Below are 21302 nucleotides of genomic sequence, written 5' to 3'. Positions count from 1 at the left end.
GCCATCCGCCACACTTGACTTTACCACCTCACATTCCACTGCGCCCCACACCCCTGACCTCAGCTCCCCCAGAAATGGGCCCTCATGACTGGGTTCACCCTCCGGAGTCTGCCCCTGTCACAAGACCCTCCACAAACACCCTGGGGTTATCAGCACTGTCTGCAGTCTGGTTTGAATCAGCCATGTTTTCAATGAACAAACCACAGTGACTTTGGCTTGAATCCTCCTGTTATGTCAGGATCTCTGTTTAGTGGAAGGGTGGTGTTCATTATGAAGATGTAGGAGTCCTGTCAAGCAAGTGATGAATTCACGCACCAAGGCAGAGACACTTAGAGGTAGGCTAGGCTACATAGAGCTTTATTTGTCTTAAAAGGCTACAAGAGAAGAGGCAAGGAAACAGTGGACCCTTCAGTTGTCATGGTAATTTAAAGCCTAGTGGAACATTAAGAAAAACGATTACTGTACAAAATTGTTAACAACAGCTATTGATCAACCATGCATTAAACAGGACGCATACACCAAATGTTACGGAGATGCAGCGCAGGAGTTGGATCTTCACATGTAGTAGGCCTATTTACAGAGAGAGATAATATACATCTGTACAATGACCTCTGCTGGACTAGGTCTGGAGCCCCATAGATCTGCTCCACTGCTGAGGACTGTGTGATTCAGGTTTCACAGGTGTATGCCAGGAACTATCATTATTGGAGGCACTGTCTGGAGCTGCATCAGAGCGCTCACTCAGAGCTGCATCAGGGGGCCCATGAAGCTTTCAGAGCTGCGCCAAGGGGCCCATGGAGCATTCACTCAGAGCTGCATCAGGGGGCCCATGAAGCTCTCAGAGCTGCGCCAAGGGGCCCATGGAGCATTCACTCAGAGCTGCATCAGGGGGCCCATGAAGCTTTCAGAGCTGCGCCAAGGGGCCCATGGAGCGCTCACTCAGAGCTGCATCAGGGGGCCCGTCGGCCTCTCATACGTTCATGACAGGAGTGAGCTGCAGCAGGGAGCTCTGGGGTCTCATGGCTGTGCTCTTGGAATGCAGTTTCTCCAGGTTCTGTAGGAAACCCCTTCTCTTCAACCCCTCCAGGATCACAGTGTTGTTGGAGGCCAGGCTCACGCGGGTCCTATAGGAAGCAAGCACACCACAGCGGGGGTTAAATAGGTAGGCTAATGTGAAGTATGATTACAGACATTCACAGTGACACGCCATCCAAGAGACGGGGTGGGGGGTGAACCACTCTTAAAAAGCTCCCGTCAAGAAAACGTTTTTTTTTCTCCTCTCTTTAAAATATGCGAATGTAACAGCGCAAAAGTAATTACATTAATCACCATAATCACTCCCCTCTGTCTAAATACCAGGTGGTCTGATTGGCTAGAAGATGTTTGTCCAGCTTTATTTCCATTTCAGAAGGAAGGGCGAGGCATAACACAGACACCGCGGAACGGGGTCAATCAGACAGGGTTAACTAACCCCCCGTCGGTGCTTATTTTCACTGTGGCTCCGTCTGAATTCCTCCAGAATGCAGTGATCATTTCTATCTGGGGCCCCTGGGGGTCTGAGCTCACAGCTGCAGATAGGGCAGAGAGACTGGAGGCGTGAACACTAATAAACACTGACTAAGCGAGGGCCAAGTGTCTCTGTGCTTGACTGGGACCACACAGAGGTGGCTGGGGGGGGGGGTATTCACTGGAGGTTTATGTATATTTTTAAATGTATTTTATCTGACAGTTGAACGTAGATAGAGACACTCACTCACCGCGGGGAGTCAATCCCACTGTCTCCCGTGATGCTCCGGCTCTCCCCTGACTCGCCCATCTCCCCTACCCGGGTCCCACTGGGCATGCTCAGGCTGGGCCCCGGGCTCTGAGGGCCCCCCCTCTCCCCCAGGGTCTGAAACACCTCCCGCTCCTCCTCATCCTCCTCCTCCTCCTCCTCCTCGGCCTCACATGCCCATTGGGCGGACTCCCCGTCCCCCTCGTCAGCTGACTTGTGCAGGGTCTCTGCGTCCGAGTCCACCTCGCTGGTCTGGCAGTAATCGAAGATGCTGCTGTCCGCCGGCCCGGGGCGGTCCAGGTTCCCCAGGCTGTGGCTGGCCTCCTGCCCTCTCTCCCCCAGGGTCAGGGGCCCCCGTCTGGGGCTGGGCTCACTCTGGGCCCCTGGTGATCGGGTTCTCTGGTGGTGGTGGTGGGGGGCAGGTCTCCCACTCCAGCTGGTCTCCCCATGTCTAACGGAGGTTAGAGGAGGGTCCGGCTGGGTGGTGGTGGAGGGGGGGTCCTCCACATATGTGCTGTCCCAGTTTCCTTGGAGGGAGTGGGGTTGGCTGTACAGGGCGTGGGGGTCAGGGTGATGGTGATAGTGGCTCTGGAGGTGTTGGTTCTGGGAGTGGGGGTCACGGTCGTGGTAAATGGACTGAGGGTCACGGTAGTAGACCGCGCCTGTCTGATATGCCTCTCTGCTGTCCGTCCCTCCCTCCTCACTCAGATAGAGGGAGCTGCAGGCGTCTTCCTCCTCCTCCTCCTCCTCCTCCTCTTCCTCCCTCTGGTACAGCCTGTGGTTGTCAACAATAAGCCCCTCAATACTCTCAGCTATCAGCTCCTGTCTGTCCCCCTGCCCTGGGCTCCTGGGCTCTCTGCCGCCGCCGTTTGCTGCCCCCTGCTGGCCGGCCGTGGTAGTGTAGGGCCTTTGGTGTGAAGAGAGCAGGTCAGACCTGCGGCCCCCCTGTGCGTCTGCGTGTGAGAGAGACAGCCTCTGCCGGACCAAGGCCGCGGCCGGGTCGTGGGAGCGCGCGGGGAGACCGGCGTCGGTGTCCGTGAACGGCCGAGCAACAGGACGGACGTCCTCTCGGGTCGGGCTCGCCGGCGGGCGCCTGTGGTCGGCGCCGCCTCCGTGCTCCCCCTCCTGCGGCACGCTGGGCTTGCCCTCCCTCTCCCAGACCGCCCTGCCCTCCTCCCTGACCCGGCTCTTGACCTCCCTCTGGCGCCGGACCTTGTCGTCCATGCGCAGCGTGCTGCTCTGGGGGTAGGCCGTGCCGTAGTCCGCCGGCAGCTCCCTGCCGGGCGGGGGCTCCGGCTGGCGGTGGTGGAGGAGGACGAGGGGGGGGGGGTCGTAAGGCCTGTCCTCAGACAGGCGGGATTTCCCAGGGGGCTCGGTGTCCGCGGCAGCCGCTATGGCCCGGTGAGGGTCCCAGGATTTGGAGCGGTGACCCGTGCGTTCTCTCCTCCCCGCCCCCGCCTTCCCATCCTTCTCCCCGTCTCTCCTTGTCTGGTCTTTGGCGGCGGCGCCGGCGGTAGCGGCCGTCCCCGACGCCGGCTCCTTCGCCGACGCGGCCTGGAAGGGGTTGTCGATGCGTTTCTTGTAGAGGCACTTCCCCTCCGCCGTCTCCTGGTGGCGCCCAGGCTCGTCGGCGGGGACCTGGGGTCCCAGGCGGGAGGGGATCAGGTCCTCCATGTCCGGGTCGTCGTCCGCGCGGGCAGGGGCCTTACTCTTCCCCCTCTCCCTGTCCCTCTGCTTCTCCCTGGAGGAGTGGACCCTCCTCTTGGTGCGGGAGGCCTTGGGAGCCGACCTCCTCCCCGCTGCCGGCCCGGCCCGGTACGAGTGGCGGCGCCTGGGCCTGGGGGAGGCCAGGATCTCGGTGGACATGCCCTTGTCCACGCCTCCGTCCGCCCTGTCCAGGGCTCTCTCCGGGCCCTGCTCCCTCTCCGCCACGCCCCTCTCCTCCAGCCTCTTCATCAGCACGGTGTGGCGCGTCAGGTTGTCCACGGTCAGCTCCGGGTTGATGCGCCGGATGATGGCGTGCTCCAGGTCGCGCGGCAGGTTGTTGAGGTCGTCCTCGTCCCTCACGGGCCACTCCTCCGGGGGGAACTGCGCGGAGAACGAGGCGTACTCCTTCCTCGGCTTCTCCTTCTTGCCGCCGTTCCTCCGGAAGAGGCTGAGGCCGAACCTCCGCCCGGGCTTGTCCTTGCCGTCTTTGTCTCTGCGGCCGGCGGCGGCGCTGGCGGCGGTGGTCTTGCTGACCTCGCTGGCCTGGTAGTCGGCCGCCGTGGAAGTGGACTGGTTCTGGACCGACGGCTTGTGGTCCGACGGCCGGGGCCACTTCAGGCTCTTGCCCGTGCACTCGCTGACGGAGACGGAGACGGACTGCTGGTCCGGGACAGAGGGAGGGACGGGGACGGCGGCGGCGGGCGGGGCGGCCACGCTGCCGGAGCACGGCTGCGGGGGAGCGAAGCAGCTGCAGGACCTGCAGTGGGCCACCAGGGGGGCGCCGGCAGCGTGCGTCTCCGTGCAGGCCTCGTTGCTGAGGAGGTAGGTGATGGGGGGAGGGGGCGGCGGCTCGTTGTCGCCCCCGGACGTCCACCAGCTCTTCTCTCGGACCAGGCTGTTGGTGATGAAGTAGGTCTGGGGCGTCACGATGAAGTAGCCCTCTCCGGTGTGGTAGATCTTCCTCTCCTTGATCAGAGAGCCCAGGGCGTTGTACAGGATGTCCTGGGTGGGGATGGTCATCCCTGAGAGGGAGGAAGGAGAGAACAGGGCTGCGTTCAAATTCAGCTAACAGAGGCGAACGTTCGTCGCAAACATTCAGTCACATTTGAACGGCTTTTAATGAACGTTCCAAATAGTTCGCATAAACGCAACAATCCCCATCTGGGAGCACATCTCCAGTAAGCCTGGGTCCATTGGGATCCTCGTTCCGTTACTGGCGAACTACCTCTCCAGACTGTTAGCTTCTGTTAGCAAACGTTTGCGGCGAACACAAAGCTAACGGAAAATAGTTCGCTAACGTTCGCAAACGTTCGCTATGTTCGCTGAATTTGAACGCACCCCAGGTGACGAGGGGGAGGAGGAGGAGAGGGGTGAGACCCCCGGGGGGACGCGCGGCGGTACGTTACCTGGGTGGGCCTTGCTCATGTGGTTGATGAGAGCTTCCTGGTTGACGGTAACGTGGGCGGAGTTCATGTCGGAGATAACGGAGCACAGCACCTCGGCCAACGGGATGAACTGGGACTGGGGGACGGGTGACATCTGCACAGGGGACAGGTCACCTAGAACACACACACACACACCAAGGTCAGGCTCAATAATATCCACGTACACACACACACACATACCTGGGTAAGAGCGGTCACTCTCTCTCTCTCGCCTATCCCTTCGCCAGGATAAATAATCAGGTCAAGTTCACATTCCATTTTTACCTCGGAGATCATGACCCGGGTGGTCCAGAGAGTTATGTGGAGCCCTGGCCTCCACCTGAACACCGTATTATATGGTATACTGGCTCTGACCACAGAATTCCATCACTCCCTTGGAAATGACCACAAGTCTTGCAGCTGGGATATCACGTATCACCATCCTATGTTCCACACCTCCCTGGGAGGCGCCGCTCAAATAATATGTTAAACTTACACAGCATATCGAGAGAGAGAGAGAGAGAGAATGAGAAATACAGTGTGTCCTTGTAAGAAAAAGATCAGAGCCTATGCTATGCACCCACCCACCTACCCACACACACAAACACACACACACACAGACACACACATCAAAACCCCAGCCAACCAAAGAGCTGACTGCATTCCAATGACAGTTACAAAGTCTAGAAGTCACCTCACAGAGAAAAATCAAAAGATCATGAAACGAGCTACTTTCAAAACATGGCAGACATTTTGAACATGTTTCATCTCACAACCTAAGGCTAGAAACTGCAACCGTTTGTGAGTTCCTCACATAAATCAGTCAGTTAAACACCCCAGATAGCAAGATTTAGTCCCTGCAGGCAAACAGGTTGTTTATGGGATTGCTTAGTACTCTGTTTCATAAAAAGTGAAGATGTACAGAGAGAGAGAGAGAGAGAGAGAGAGAGAGAGAGAGAGAAGGGTGGAGGATAGATAGCAGGACCGTAAAGATGGAGGCACACCCCTGGTCTGGACTGACGCTGGACTTTGACATTGACACGATCAGACCTGCGTGTAGCTGTGGGCTCACTGTGAGACCTGAGACCTCGTTTCAGCGTGAGCCCACCTGTCCTCGCTTTACCAGGCGAGAAGCAAGGAAACGTGGTTAACAGAAACACTCTGGTGATAGTGAGTTTATATCCGTCAGGGGAGCTTCGGAGTATTTTGTAGGCTCTTTATTAAAGACGTTGGTCCGGTTCCCCAGGTTGAGGGAGACATGCTTGTACAGCGATGTTGTGCCACAGACAAGAGTGGGTAAACATTCAAAACACCACCGCAATATCCAGCCATTGCACAGAACTGCATAGACTATTAGTTAGTACCAGGCCCCTCTCAAACGGAGGTAGCCATTTTGCTCCCTGAGTAGTTGAATGATTAGCAAGAACCCAAGGTGAGACGCACACCGCCCTCCTGAGGGATCTCATCTGTAACCGCTAGCAGACGCGGGCGCAGGGCAGTGACCATGACCTCATTCCAGAAGAGGGAAAATTGGTTTTTGTTAATCAGCAGCTCATAATTCAAAATGAAAGCAAAGCAAGGAGGGGGCGGTAAAAGCAAATATAAATGTTAGTTAAGCGTATCCAAATGAAATGAGGCTTGCATGCATGTAATGCATACGGTGTGTGGTCTGTGTGCACGTGTGTGTGTGCGTGTGCGTGTGTGTGTGTGTGTGTGTGTGTGTGTGCGCCCTGGCCGATGGCAGCTATCTGATTAGTGGTTTATTTTCCCTGCCTCAGACATAAGTGTTTTAAGTGTGTGTGAGGACTAAGGGCCTGTGAATGTTTACACTGCAGCGAGGGGAGTGAACCTGGCCACTGAGATGGGAGAATCACACACACACACACACACACACCTACGTTTTTGTGTATCCTCTGATATAGTAATCACAGCATCAGCGTACCCAGCGTACCTAGAATGAACAGGAAGTGTTCCTCAGACTGTTGAACTGGCCAAATTAAACCAACAATCAGATGTTTCCTCAGCGGTCAAGTCCTGAATCTCATTCACAGCCCGCTGGCAGGAGGTCGTCTGTCTCTCTGTCCAGCTGATCCGCCGACACGGGGAGAGATCGGAGAAAACATCTGCTCTCCCCCAACGCAGGGAGAAGACTTTAAGCTGACTTAAAGCCTCAAATCTGGGGTCTGGATAGCAGCCTAGTGGCGCCCCGAGCCAAGCTGTCTCACCTCCGCTCCCCGAGCCAAGCTGTCTCACCTCCGCTCCCCGAGCCAAGCTGTCTCACCTCCGCTCCCCGAACCAAGCTGTCTCACCTCCACTCCCTGAACCAAGCTGTCTCACCTCTGCTCCCTGAACCAAGCTGTCTCACCTCCACTCCCTGAACCAAGCTGTCTCACCTCCACTCCCCAAGCCAAGCTGTCTCACCTCCACTCCCCGAACCAAGCTGTCTCACCTCCACTCCCTGAACCAAGCTGTCTCACCTCCACTCCCCGAGCCAAGCTGTCTCACCTCCGCTTCCTGAACCAAGCTGTCTCACCTCCACTCCCCGAACCAAGCTGTCTCACCTCCGCTTCCTGAACCAAGCTGTCTCACCTCCACTCCCTGAACCAAGCTGTCTCACCCCCGCTCCCCGAACCAAGCTGTCTCACCTCCGCTCCCTGAACCAAGCTGTCTCACCTCCGCTCCCTGAACCAAGCTGTCTCACCTCTACTCCCTGAACCTGGCTGTCTCACCTCTACTCCCCGAACCAAGCTGTCTCACCTCCACTCCCCGAACCAAGCTGTCTCACCTCCACTCCCTGAACCAAGCTGTCTCACCTCCACTCCCCGAGCCAAGCTGTCTCACCTCCGCTCTCCTGAACCAAGCTGTCTCACCTCCACTCCCTGAACCAAGCTGTCTCACCTCCACTCCCCGAGCCAAGCTGTCTCACCTCCGCTCTCCTGAACCAAGCTGTCTCACCTCTACTCCCTGAACCTGGCTGTCTCACCTCTACTCCCCAAACCAAGCTGTCTCACCTCCACTCCCCGAACCAAGCTGTCTCACCTCCACTCCCCGAGCCAAGCTGTCTCACCTCCACTCCCTGAACCAAGCTGTCTCACCCCCGCTCCCCGAACCAAGCTGTCTCACCTCCGCTCCCTGAACCAAGCTGTCTCACCTCCACTCCCTCCATTATGTGCACTTCCTACAGGTCGCCTGCTCACTGTGCTTATGGCAACTAGCCCTGGGCAGGATGAACTTGTTAAGTGAAAGAAATGGTGGGCCTGGGGATGACACAACAGCAATACATTAAAATACACACATTTATTTTATTTATTTTTTGTAATGTATTTTTTTAATATATATATATATTTTTAAAATGTATATATTTGTATTTATGTATACAGTATATTATATAGATATGAAGAAGTATGAAGAAGTGCTTTGATTATAGAGGATCAAAAAATAGCAAAAGCAGCCAGTGACTAGTGAGCAGGATCAGAAGTCTGTGCTAGGCCCCAGACCTCGCGGGTCCTCGCATGCCGGGACGCTACGTTACCGCCAGCATCCTGGTTCTGAACAGGATATCCTGTCTGAGACCCGCGCATTGTTGGTGCTCTTTAGAGAGATGAAGAAAAAGAGCTGGGAGCCCAAATACCCCGCAGAAACGAGGCCAGCTGCTCGACAAGCCTTCCTCTCTGAGACAGACAGCTGAAGTGACCTTGACTCAGCTGTACACATATACACACAGCATTCATCTGTTTACACATCTCCTTATTTTACTATATCTTTCAATGTTTACATCTTTTGTTTTATTTCAGAGATGTAACAGTGGGAGTAGAGGGAAGGACAAGTCTCACCACGACAGTTGTTCAACGTGTCGTCTGGTACGAGGTGGGAGTAGACCTGCTACCGTAGCAGGAAGAGCCAGCGATCGGTGTTTATTGAGTCTAACATTAGCAGGTGTGAGCGTTTCTCTCAGGTGTAACCCTCTTCTCTCCAGGGGAACGGAACTCTTGTGTTCTTGTAACACAAGCCCGGGCCATGGACATTAAGCCCTTTGTCACACACAACATGAATACCTCCGCTCCGCTGGGTGCCGCCATGGCAACGCAACCCCGTGCCACAAGGAGGGAGCGGCACTTGGAGAGTAGAACACAGTAGAACACAGTAGAACACAGTAGAACATGGGAGAGGGAGGCTACAGGGACCGGGATGGCAGAGGAGAGGAGAGTTTGATTTGGCAGAGTGGACATACCAGTCAGTTACGACTGCGTGAATGAGAGCCTTCTACTCGGCTCGTAGTCGGAGAGAGACAGTCTATCTGTGGAGGATAGCTACAGTAAGACGTTCACCGAGACAACACAGATATACTCACACTAGAGAAACAACTAGCGTCTATCTATCTACGTATGGCTGGGGAGGTTTATTGAGAACATATCCCGGGGTTTAGGAGGTTTAGATGGAAAGGTAGGTAGGTTGATCTCTCATCTCCTCACACTCATCCGCCTGGATGATAGAAGTAATCGCAAGGCTCCGTCTCCACGCTCATGGTCCCCGGTCCCATGAGTCACATTAAGACATGAAATCACATTACTGACAGGCCTCTGCCTGTGTCTCTGACATGAACAACATTCTGGGCCAGGTCTCTCTTGCAAAAGAGATTTTTAATCTCAATGAGACTTAATCTGGTTAAATAAAGGTTAAAGAAAAGAAAATACACACACACAATAGATGAATAAGGTAGTTTAATCAAGATAATGTGAATTTTTCGAACGCTCTGCGTTAGTACCAGAGATTGTTGTGACTTTATAAGAAATATCAGTCTAGGATCTATGGGGGCTGTTAACTTTCATCCAGTATGCTATGTTGGCTCCTCCCATCTCCCCTGACGCCCCCCATCTCCCTCACACCCACACATAGGATATCCTCTCATTCCATCCAGCCCTTCTCATCTGTCTGCTGATCCTAATGATGTGGTCCTCATTCCACCTCATGTCCCTCCCCGCCGGTGATGTGAGCGGTGTGTGTGTGTGTGTGTGTGTGTGTGTGTGTGTGTGCGTGTGTATAGTATGTGTGCGTGTGTGTGTATGTGTGTGTGTGTATAGTATTTGTATGTGTGTGTGTGTATAGTATGTGTGTGTGTGTGTGTGTGTGTGCGTGTGTGTGTTCTATATACAGATCTATCTAAGATACCGTGTGTAGCAAACTAGCATGATAGAGGTCATAGGCAGCAGTACATCCAGTACTCTGGGGAAACGGCCAGCAGGGATTGGGCGATACAGGGAGCTCACTGTGAGAGAGAACATAGAGAATCTGCCCTAAGACATGCCCCACTGCTATCACTTACAAGATCTCATCTGAAACTGAATCCATAATCCATCGCCCTGTACACCCTGCAGAGCCACCAACTGGACACACACACACACACACACACACACACACACACACTTGAACATGCACACAGACTTGGTTGGCTGTGGAGGTACACCTTGATCTCATCTCGCTAATCTTTTCTATTCCATTAAGCAAACAGGCTAATCTGCTCCCTCCCTGATTAGTTACAGACTGTGAGGCTTTGAGAACAGGACCTGAAGCTGCTCCGTCTATTAAAAACAACAGTCTCCCTTTCTCCCAGAGGCCGGACCAACGCCATGGCTGAGCGCTCCAGGCCGGCAGACCGTTCACTGAAAGAAAGATCAAATCTTTCATGTGGAACAATGTCACACACATTCAGACGCACAGCGAAGTACGAGCGAGATGTCTGTGTGGGGGAATTAACGTCACCACACCCTACCAGCCCTGTCGCCTTTGTCCTAGCGTCGTAGCCGGACTTCACGCCACACCCTCCAGTGTGTGTGTGTGTGTGTGTGTGTGTGTGTGTGTGTGTGTGTGTGCGCTCTCTCAAAGGTCTTTACAAGCCCGGCTGAGCCTCCCTGGCTTCCAGCGTACACAGATGTGTCCCCGGCAGCAGTAAAACAGACCCATAAACCCACTGAAAAGATCCCTTCAGCCGGTAGTCCAGAGAGCCAGAGCAGCACAGCCCAGCAACCGCCATCCCACATCCCTCCCTCCCCGCCATCCTCCCGCTCTCCGCCATCCCACATCCCTCTCTCCCCGCCATCCCACATCCCTCTCTCCCTCCCCACCATCCCACATCCCTCTCTCCCCGCCATCCCACATCCCTCCCTCCCCGCCATCCCACATCCCTCCCTCCCCGCCATCCCACATCCCTCCCTCCCCGCCATCCCACATCCCTCTCTCCCCGCCATCCCACATCCCTCCCTCCCCGCCATCCCACATCCCTCCCTCCCCGCCATCCCACATCCCTCCATCCCACATCCCTCTCTCCCCGCCATCCCACATCCCTCCATCCCACATCCCTCCCTCCCCGCCATCCCACATCCCTCTCTCCCCGCCATCCCACATCCCTCTCTCCCCGCCATCCCACATCCCTCCCTCTCCGCCATCCCACATCCCTCTCTCCCCGCCATCCCACATCCCTCCCTCCCCGCCATCCCACATCCCTCTCTCCCCGCCATCCCACATCCCTCCCTCCCCGCCATCCCACATCCCTCCCTCCCCACCATCCCACATCCCTCCCTCCCCACCATCCCACATCCCACATCCCTCTCTCCCCGCCATCCCACATCCCTCCCTCCCCGCCATCCCACATCCCTCTCTCCCCACCATCCCACATCCCTCCATCCCACATCCCTCTCTCCCCGCCATCCCACATCCCTCCATCCCACATCCCTCCCTCCCCGCCATCCCACATCCCTCTCTCCCCACCATCCCACATCCCTCCATCCCACATCCCTCCCTCCCCGCCATCCCACATCCCTCTCTCCCCACCATCCCACATCCCTCCATCCCACATCCCTCTCTCCCCGCCATCCCACATCCCTCTCTCCCTCCCCGCCATCCCACATCCCTCTCTCCCCACCATCCCACATCCCTCCCTCCCCGCCATCCCACATCCCTCTCTCCCTCCCCGCCATCCCACATCCCTCCCTCCCCGCCATCCCACATCCCTCTCTCCCTCCCCGCCATCCCACATCCCTCCCTCCCCGCCATCCCACATCCCTCTCTCCCTCCCCGCCATCCCACATCCCTCCCTCCCCGCCATCCCACATCCCTCTCTCCCTCTCCGCCATCCCACATCCCTCTCTCCCCGCCATCCCACATCCCTCCCTCCCCGCCATCCCACATCCCTCTCTCCCCGCCATCCCACATCCCTCCCTCCCCGCCATCCCACATCCCTCTCTCCCCGCCATCCCACATCCCTCTCTCCCCACCATCCCACATCCCTCCATCCCACATCCCTCCCTCCCCGCCATCCCACATCCCTCTCTCCCCACCATCCCACATCCCTCCATCCCACATCCCTCTCTCCCCGCCATCCCACATCCCTCTCTCCCCACCATCCCACATCCCTCCCTCCCCGCCATCCCACATCCCTCTCTCCCTCCCCGCCATCCCACATCCCTCCCTCCCCGCCATCCCACATCCCTCTCTCCCCGCCATCCCACATCCCTCTCTCCCCACCATCCCACATCCCTCCATCCCACATCCCTCCCTCCCCGCCATCCCACATCCCTCTCTCCCCACCATCCCACATCCCTCCATCCCACATCCCTCTCTCCCCGCCATCCCACATCCCTCTCTCCCCACCATCCCACATCCCTCCCTCCCCGCCATCCCACATCCCTCTCTCCCTCCCCGCCATCCCACATCCCTCCCTCCCCGCCATCCCACATCCCTCTCTCCCCGCCATCCCACATCCCTCTCTCCCTCCCCGCCATCCCACATCCCTCCCTCCCCGCCATCCCACATCCCTCTCTCCCCACCATCCCACATCCCTCCCTCCCCGCCATCCCACATCCCTCTCTCCCTCCCCGCCATCCCACATCCCTCCCTCCCCGCCATCCCACATCCCTCTCTCCCCGCCATCCCACATCCCTCCCTCCCCGCCATCCCACATCCCTCCATCCCACATCCCTCCCTCCCCGCCATCCCACATCCCTCTCTCCCCGCCATCCCACATCCCTCCCTCCCCGCCATCCCACATCCCTCCCTCCCCGCCATCCCACATCCCTCTCTCCCCACCAGCCTCCCGCTCCCCGGCCCAGCAGGGAGGGGCTGGGTCCTGGCAGTCAGGTTGAAACTGCTCTACCAGGACAGCGGGGTATAAAGAGCATCCCCCCGGTGGTAATCCTCCAGGTCATTCTCACCTATGCTGTGATGACAGCCAGCAGGTCAGCGTACGCCCTCTGCCCCGCAGTGCTCTAACCGCAGCAGAGCGCCACCACGCTCGCACGTACCCCCCGTCCCGTCCCGTCCCCACATCCCCGTCCCCCCCGTCCCCCGTCCCGTCCCCCATCTACAGCTGAAGAGGGCAGAAGAAGGCAGCGATTCCAGCCCCAATTACAACTCCATTACGGCGCCATAAAACAAGAAACAATCAGTCCATGAGTATTTCAAGATGACTTAACGGCTCCGTTGATTTTCAGCAGCACTAAAAGCAGCCTTCCTACCCAGAGGCACCGGAGAAAAGTGGCAGAAACTCGCTGTTTCACTATTGCAGTGCGTCTGTGTTTAAATAATAAATGGAGGGTTTAAGTGCGGAGCAAAGGGCAATAACTGAACTCCGACATTGTAAGCACCGTTGTAGCAGGACGCGTGTTGTGTCAGCAGTGTTGTAAGTTGGGGGGAAACGGGACACTGAAACTGGGGAAAGACAAAGACAGTGGCCTCCTGCCTCCTGAAATAGCTCTGCTGTCATGGCAAACATCAACAAGACAGGTAATAATGAGATGAGCTTGGCCGCCTCCGTCTCTGTGTGACAGAGCTCAGACGAAGCTTCTCGTGATACATTTAGACTGAAAGCAGAACTATGACTCTTGTCATTGTCCTACATGGAACGCTCTGACATTCTGCATGTCGTGAGGAAGGTTCCCCAGAAGAGAGTTGTGCTGAGAATAAGTCCTGACAGAGAGAATGAAAGCCAACATCCCCATATTCTTCTAAATATGTCACTTTGGGCAGTTCTGAGTAAATGACATTACAGGAGTCGGTGCCATTCACACGAGCTGTGGGCTGGAACAGAGGCCGGCTTTGTTTAGTCTCACATCCCCATAGCAACGCACATTGTGAAGCTGCACTATGCACCCGACTTTCAGTCAGCAGGCAAAGGACTCAACAGACCGTGGAACATGGCTGGATATCAAAATCACTTTCACATTTCACATTTCAGGTCTCATGGACATGAACACGCAATGTCCACGTTCTTTAACGTTCCAATAAAGTGTGTCACGTTCCTGGGAAGGAGAACACAGACCAGGTGTGTGACTGCAGAATGACAACAATGTGAGAGAGGACAAGCCCGTATTTTACTCTTCCGCTGCTGAAGTGCCGGCTGTAACATAATACCCAGACTGCATTTCAACCCTCTGTTACAGCTGGAGGCAGGGAGCAGGAGGCATGTGAATACGAATAACCATGCCCAGATACACAGACAGACAGACAGACAGACAGACAGACAGACAGACAGACAGACAGACAGATGCAGTAGCCTTGATCACGCCCAGGAGGAAGAGCTGTTTAGGAGTGAGCACTGAACATGAGAACCCCAACGAGGGCCTGGTGCTCAGGACAGAACGGTCACATTGCCTTCAGCCATGCAGACAGCGTGACACCTGCGCTGGTTCCGGCCTTGGGAACAGAATACGCTCGGTTCCTTTGATCTAACAGCCTTGATCTCCCCAGAACACTGGGAATTGGGTTTGACCCGGCTCGGAAAACATTCTTGAGTCTGTTTACGACTGGCGTCTCAGGATCCCGTGTCCTGTGTGCTGCCTGCCTCGTCCCTTCTACGTTCACACGGGGAGCTCCGAGCTCCAGAGGACCGCTGCTGATGACCATATCAACAACACTGATCAGGCTAAGGTGTAGCCTGGTTTGTTTCTATAAGGTTAAGATTGGACTTCCTGTAAGGGATTAGGGTTAGTGGTTAGAACATATATTGATGTCAGAGATTCCGGTATAGTGACCACCGTGATCAGAGGAATGCAGGTCTTCAGTTTCACAAGCGGGGTTCTCTGCTGTGTTTAGAAGTTCCAGGTGTTTCCAGCACGATCCACCCAAGAAACATTCTCCTCTGGATCCGACCCCCCACCACACACACACACACACACGCACACACACACACACATGCACACATGCACGCACACACACACACACACACACACACATGCACGCACACACACACACAGACCGTCCTGTGACAGAGCGATGGTTTACAACACTCCCATACCGCCTAATTAAGAGCGATGGTGACCATTGAGGCCAGATGAAACCCATTTCCTCCATTATCCAGTTTTAGCTATGTCAGAATCCCCTTTTTTCTTTTTCTTTCTTTTTTACCCCAACGTTCGGATACCCCCCCCCCCCCGTCCGCCACGTGAACCACAACCTACAGCTAAGTGAGCTAGCTAACGCCCGGAATCTGAACCTTGACTGCTCTACAATCCAAAAACACGCGTCTCATTCTCCTATTAGAATGTAATAGTAAGACGCCGTTATCAACGTCGCACAGCAAAGCAAACAGCGCCTCAGGAAGAGCAGTATTACCAAGCTACATGTAATATCACCTGACCGACTGCGGGCTCACTAGCTGAAGCTGAATCCAATAAGGGCGCCCCATACCCCCGATGGTGCTTAGGGGTCCCTCCTAGTTCCACCCCTGCTCGTCTGTTATTGCTGGCGCTGGTCCACAGCTGTGGGTGAACTCCATACGGAGGTCAATACATGGAAACGGCCCTGCGTGAGATTCTCAATTCACTTCCTGCTACATGGGAAAGGGATGTCGCTAACAAATGATGTGCAGAGAGTGCAACACATACACACACACACACACACGTAAAGATACGCATTGTCCCGCACGACGCACACACCAGCAAAGACACAGCCAGGGGTCATGTTTGAGAACGGAGGGCGTGGTCTCGGTTTCTTATCTTGAGCTAATAATAAAGCTGTATGGAGTCAGAACCGCAGGAAGCAGCACTCAAGACACCACAGGAAAAACACACGCACGTAACACACACACACAAACACACACACAAACACACAATCTTTGCCTGGAGCATTAGACAACAGACAGACAGACCAACCCGACACACAGTCATACACTACTGGCTATTCGAAATGTCAAGTCAGAATCCAGGTATTTAGTTACTTCCAAAAACCATTAAGTGATGTTCTAGAAGGATCTCTGTACCCAAGAGAGATCAGGGGAGCACAGCCCCTCACAGCCCTCCAGGTAACAGAACCAGTAACAGTCGTGTAACAGAACCAGTAACAGTCGTGTATGGTCATGTAGTACAGAGTAGTAGCGTCAAAGACAGGGATTCATTAGTGTTTCAAGAGACTTCTCTGGGTGGGAATAATACCTGGAATCACAGCATGCACTACACACACACACACACACACACACACACACACACACACAGAGCTTGCTTCCTATAAGGAACACCTGGAGATGCTATGTTTATGCGAGCTTCACCAACAACAACCCCCCTGTGACAACCCCTGTGAAGTCCCATGACCCTGAGGGGGCTAGTTAGCCGCGAGCTTGTCACCTTTAACCTCTTTTCTGCTTGATCAGGACAGGGTGGGCCGTTTAACCCCAGTAAGACCCAGCGTGAGGGTGTCACCGGTAATAAGACGACATCTGAGAGAATTACGGCCGTTAGTCAGAACTCCTGAGGACCATCTCATGAAAGGAGACACCCCTTGTGTAAAATCAAACACTTTCATCCTGAACGTGTATAAACAGTGGATGAAAAGAGGTTTACTGTGAGCTCAACTCCAGGAAATGATCCTCGGGTTAAATGGAGCATTTCAGAAATGCTTCAGTGGTCTTGCAGAAAAACGCTCTGAACATTTCACAGTACAGTTCTCCCACGCAGTCTCGGATGTAGCCCACAATACAGACTATAGTCCCTCTAGAAACTCTTTTACCAAGTAGGTAAGCAAACCGACAATACATTCTCCCTTTCGGCATCTAGCCTGGAGAGATTTGCAGTGAAGGAAGAGAGGGTGGGGCGGTCAGACTTGAGGACTCACATTCAAGCTCACCGCCAGACCCTGTCCCCCCCGTCGCTGTGGCAGACAGAGGAGGAGGAGGAGGGGAGACACAGGACACCGCGTTACACCGTAGGTCGGCCCGACTCAGCATAAATGTTTTAACCCCCTGGAATACCTTGGTAGGTCTGCGCCGGGAACACGCCGTATACAGTCGTACGCACTCAATAATGCAGGAGAAGCCGAGCGGCCGTGGTTGAGCTCAGCCCGCCAAAGGCCAGAGCGACGACCCCATCCCTCCATGGAAGTAGGGCGGTTTAGGGCTGAGCGCTCTGGATATTCTTTACTCTGATCTACAGTATGCTGTAAATTCTGACTGCTGAAACCCCCATACCCCCCCCCCCCCCATCTTATCTTCAGAGGACTGGCGAGGTGGCATCCTCGTTCCCTTCCCTCATTCCTGTTCCCTCATCGCCCAAACATGACCGTTGATGGGTTTAAATGGGTTTAAATGGGTTTAAATGGGTTTAAATGGGTTTAAATGGGTGAGGAGTTCAACCATTGTGCTTCACTAATCAAGTCCCATCAGATCATTTCACGTGAGAGAAGGGAGTGAGAATGGGAGATCGTTTAGGACTGTTGGAAAGCAGCTTGAGGAAAACTAGTAACAATCACATGATTCTCTCTGAACCCTGAACGTCTCTTATCTTTGGGAATGCACCAAGGTCTAAAAACTCTAAAGCTCTTGAAGGGTTGTGTCTGTGTTCTTCTAACAGTATCTATATAAATACATACATCTTTAATGGGGAGTTGTCTCTGGCGTTGGTATCAAACCAGAGTGAAAAGTTATTCTGAGCTGAAGTCACTTGACGTTACTGTGAGACAGAGCGAGGCCCCGGGAGATGAGCGTGACTTGAGTGTGAGAGGTCAGCCCTCGTACCAGCGGGGCCCATTCCCCACCGGGACAACAACAGAGTCTGTTCATTCCTCCCCCCGCCCCGCCCCCTTCTCACCCACCACCTAACTGACCACAACGCCCTGACCTGCTCCCCTAGACCCCCTTCCCATCCTCACCACACCTCCCCCCCCACCCACCCCTGCATTCCCTCACCCCCTTGATCCCTCCCTCTCTCCTTCAGCCCTTCCCTAGTCTGTCGTTCTGGGACCCACAATAGCGAGCTAGCAGAACATAATGTCCTCTCGTCTCCCCTCGCTACAGGTAGAATGAGGAGAGTCAGCCTAAAAGTTCAGTGGCTCCTCTCTCTCCCACCTCTCTCTCTTTCTCTCTCCTCCAACTCTCTATTTTCTGCGGCACGGTGGCAGTGCTTGGCACCGTTGCCTCACAGCAAGAAGGCCCTGGGTTCGATTCCCACTTGGGACGCTGTTAGCACTGGTGGGGTCGTGTTCTTCCCAGGGTTGTCAGGTACCCAGGTGTGCTATCTCCTGAGTTTGCATGTTCTCCCCGTCTTCGCAAGAGTTTCCGCCATAAAAGAGCCCAATATGAAAAACATGCAGAAGAACAGATCACTAACGCTGTCAGTCTCTGACGACGGACAGGAGCCCCAGGTGCCTGTCTGCTCCAGGCTGCCCCTGGGGGTAGGACAACGGGATGGGTTAAGAGCAGAAAAAGCATTTCATCCATGACCCTAATGTGTGTGTGTGTGTGTGTGTGTGTGTGTGTGTGTGTTTCCTGTGTCGCCCATTACACTACACGTGTATTGAGTCAAGTGCACTGTATACCATATGATAAATAAATTATTATTATCATTCTTCTATATCTCTCTATCCTTGATAGCAAACAGAACCCACTCTTGAGAACCGAATAACCCCCCGAGTGACATTGGCTGTCACTTGTGCACTGATCAGATCTAATCAGAAAGTAGAAAATGATCCAGTTCAAACTGACATTGTACAGGGTAGGTATAGCATTTCCAATCCCCAGCTTGACTTCAAGACAATGTCAAGGCCTTTCTCTCTGTCAGCAATAAAGCCCTCAGACCTCTGTAGCCCCCCACCAGCAGCCATGAAATGGAGGGACATTAATCCCGAGGACAGGCGGATAGAGGGGACCCTGGGCTGGGAGGCAGCCAGTGGAGGAGTGATTCACCGCCGACCGGCTCACAGTGAGAGGGCCGTAAACCACGCCGGCAACCTGCCGGATCTCATTTCCATACAAATCACTCAGGAGGAGAATAGGTGTGTGTATATCTGTGTGTGTGTGTGTGTGTGTGTGTGTGTGTGTGTGTGTGTGTGTGTTTGAGAGAGAGAGACAGAGTTTGTGTGTGCGTCCGTGTATGTGATAGAGTGTGTGTGTGCGTGTGTGTGTGTGCATGTATGCCTGCCTCATGTGTCCGTGCTGTATTTGTTTGTTCTGATTATCTGCATGCATGGCCATGTCACCTCAACCCATATGGTGTTTGTGTTTGAGCATTTGCGCCGAGTTGAAGCTTGGGGCCTGAAACACGCTGTCAGCCCCCCCATACCCCCCCCCCCCTCCATCTGCCCCCCCCCACCCTCCATCTGTCCCTGTGTGGTCCCCCCCCCCCCCACTCACATTCCTATGCTTCATGTTCCTCCTTAATGAAGTGCTGCATCCAGAAGAGCTGACAGACAGATGACAGAGACTGATCCAGAGAGAGGTGGGCAGGCAGGCAGATAGAAAGACAGACACAGACAGACTCCATACCAAAAAGCACAAACCGAGAAAGAGAGAGAGAAAGAGAGAGAGAGAGAGAGAGAGAGAGAGAGAGAGGGGCAGACAGACAGACAGCCACCCATATGGTCTGACTGGTGATAGCTATAGGGTTTTCATCCTATTGAGCTTGCAGGCTATTACAAACTGGGGACCTTTTTTATAAACAAAAACAAGGCCAGACTAGGACCCAAAAGAAATTCAACCCTAATCCACATCTTGCTTCTAACCCAGCATTGGGATGAACTGGAAAAGTGGGCTTCAGTGCCTGTGTTGCTACAACAATTCTGTAATGTATTCAGTAATTGTGGAGACCTGTGGAATTTAAAAAGTTGAACCTCTGTGAACTGAAGATAGCCTATGTTGGTATGCTTATAAAATCTCTTTCTTCCAAAGTAGGGCAAAAAATGCACTAACCTCCCCATCTCCTAAGAAGAACACTATCATAGGTCCAAGATCCACACAGGGACGTCATTCTCTGCCAGTCAAATTTACAACCCAGGAGATCACCGATAAGGAGTTTTAAAACAGACTTTAAGAGAAAATGTAATGTAATCTTAGTGAAGGCTTGCACTGCACAGAGAAAACTACACTACGCAGACAAGCAAATTAGCCTACAGAGAAAGAGAGAGGTAATTGAGGTTTGTCAACAAGCTTTGGTAAACACAGAATGTGAGTTGGGACAGATTTATTCAAACATCTGTGGAAGACCAGACACCAGACAATGTTGGGGCAAGCAACGTTTGTTCAAGCTTTGTGACAGAAATTGACAAAGCAGGCCATGCATTTCAAAGCTTTGGCTGCACGTCACTTAAAGCTATAGGAATGACTAGGTTTACTATCATGTCAAATTGTGGTCGGTTCAAACGATCATTTTGTTGCCCAAAAAAAGAGCAATCAATTTGAGCGCTGCAATAATGTGTGCTTATCATAAATCTAATCGTAAATTCGTCAGAGACATCGGGCATCTTCACAACGTGCTGTATCACACGTAAGTGGCGTTTTTTGTTTTATTACCTTTAACACAAAGTACACAAGGCTACTACAACTACTACTACTACTACTAACACCATACTGTAGGGGTAGTGTCAACAGCCATATCCGTGCGTCTCTACTAGGCTACCACACGGCTCATCGAGTCTGCTCAGCTTCATAAATAAAGATTTAAATAAAAAAAGGCTACATGTGAATACTTAACGTAGGCCATATTTGGAAACAATGTAGAATTGTTAGGATCATTTGAACACATACCCACTGCTTTGATGACAAATCCTTTGGGTGACCTTAGCGCCCGGCGCATCCATGCCTCTCTCAACACCTCCAAATTGTTTGCGTTGCCGTGGACGAACAGAACTAAATTCTCCATCCATCCCTGGAAGTAAACTTCTGCAACAGCTTTTACCAGTCTCTTATTCCAAAAGCTGCGCTGATTTTGCGCTTTGAAATCCGCAAATATCTCCTGTCCGCTCGCAGGATTATTAGTATTGTATTTCCCTCCTCCGGCTCGAGAGCTCTCCTCGTCCCTGCAGAACACCAGCGCGAGCGAGGAGGAGGACAGCTGGACGACCCGCTGCTGAGACATCCTGCTACTATCTATCTATCTATCTATCTATCTATCTATCTATCTATCTATCTATCTATCTATCTA

General features: G+C 53.8%; 1 protein-coding gene across 1 annotated transcript; it reads right to left on the bottom strand.

Moving 5' to 3' along the window:
* Positions 1-970: 970 nt before the first annotated feature.
* On the bottom strand, positions 971-21236 carry stox1 (storkhead box 1; the record flags this gene model as incomplete). The annotated part of the gene is made up of 4 exons (XM_084458721.1): positions 971-1124; positions 1758-4503; positions 4888-5040; positions 20906-21236. The coding sequence occupies 4 exons, from the start codon at positions 21234-21236 to the stop codon at positions 971-973; spliced, it is 3384 nt and encodes a 1127-aa protein (XP_084314847.1).
* Between the last annotated feature and the right edge of the window lie 66 nt (positions 21237-21302).

The sequence above is a fragment of the Borostomias antarcticus genome (genome assembly GCF_949987555.1).
Source record: "Borostomias antarcticus genome assembly, chromosome: 25".
In the NCBI taxonomy this organism is placed as follows: domain Eukaryota; kingdom Metazoa; phylum Chordata; class Actinopteri; order Stomiiformes; family Stomiidae; genus Borostomias; species Borostomias antarcticus.
This window is presented reverse-complemented; position numbering and strand designations above follow the sequence as displayed.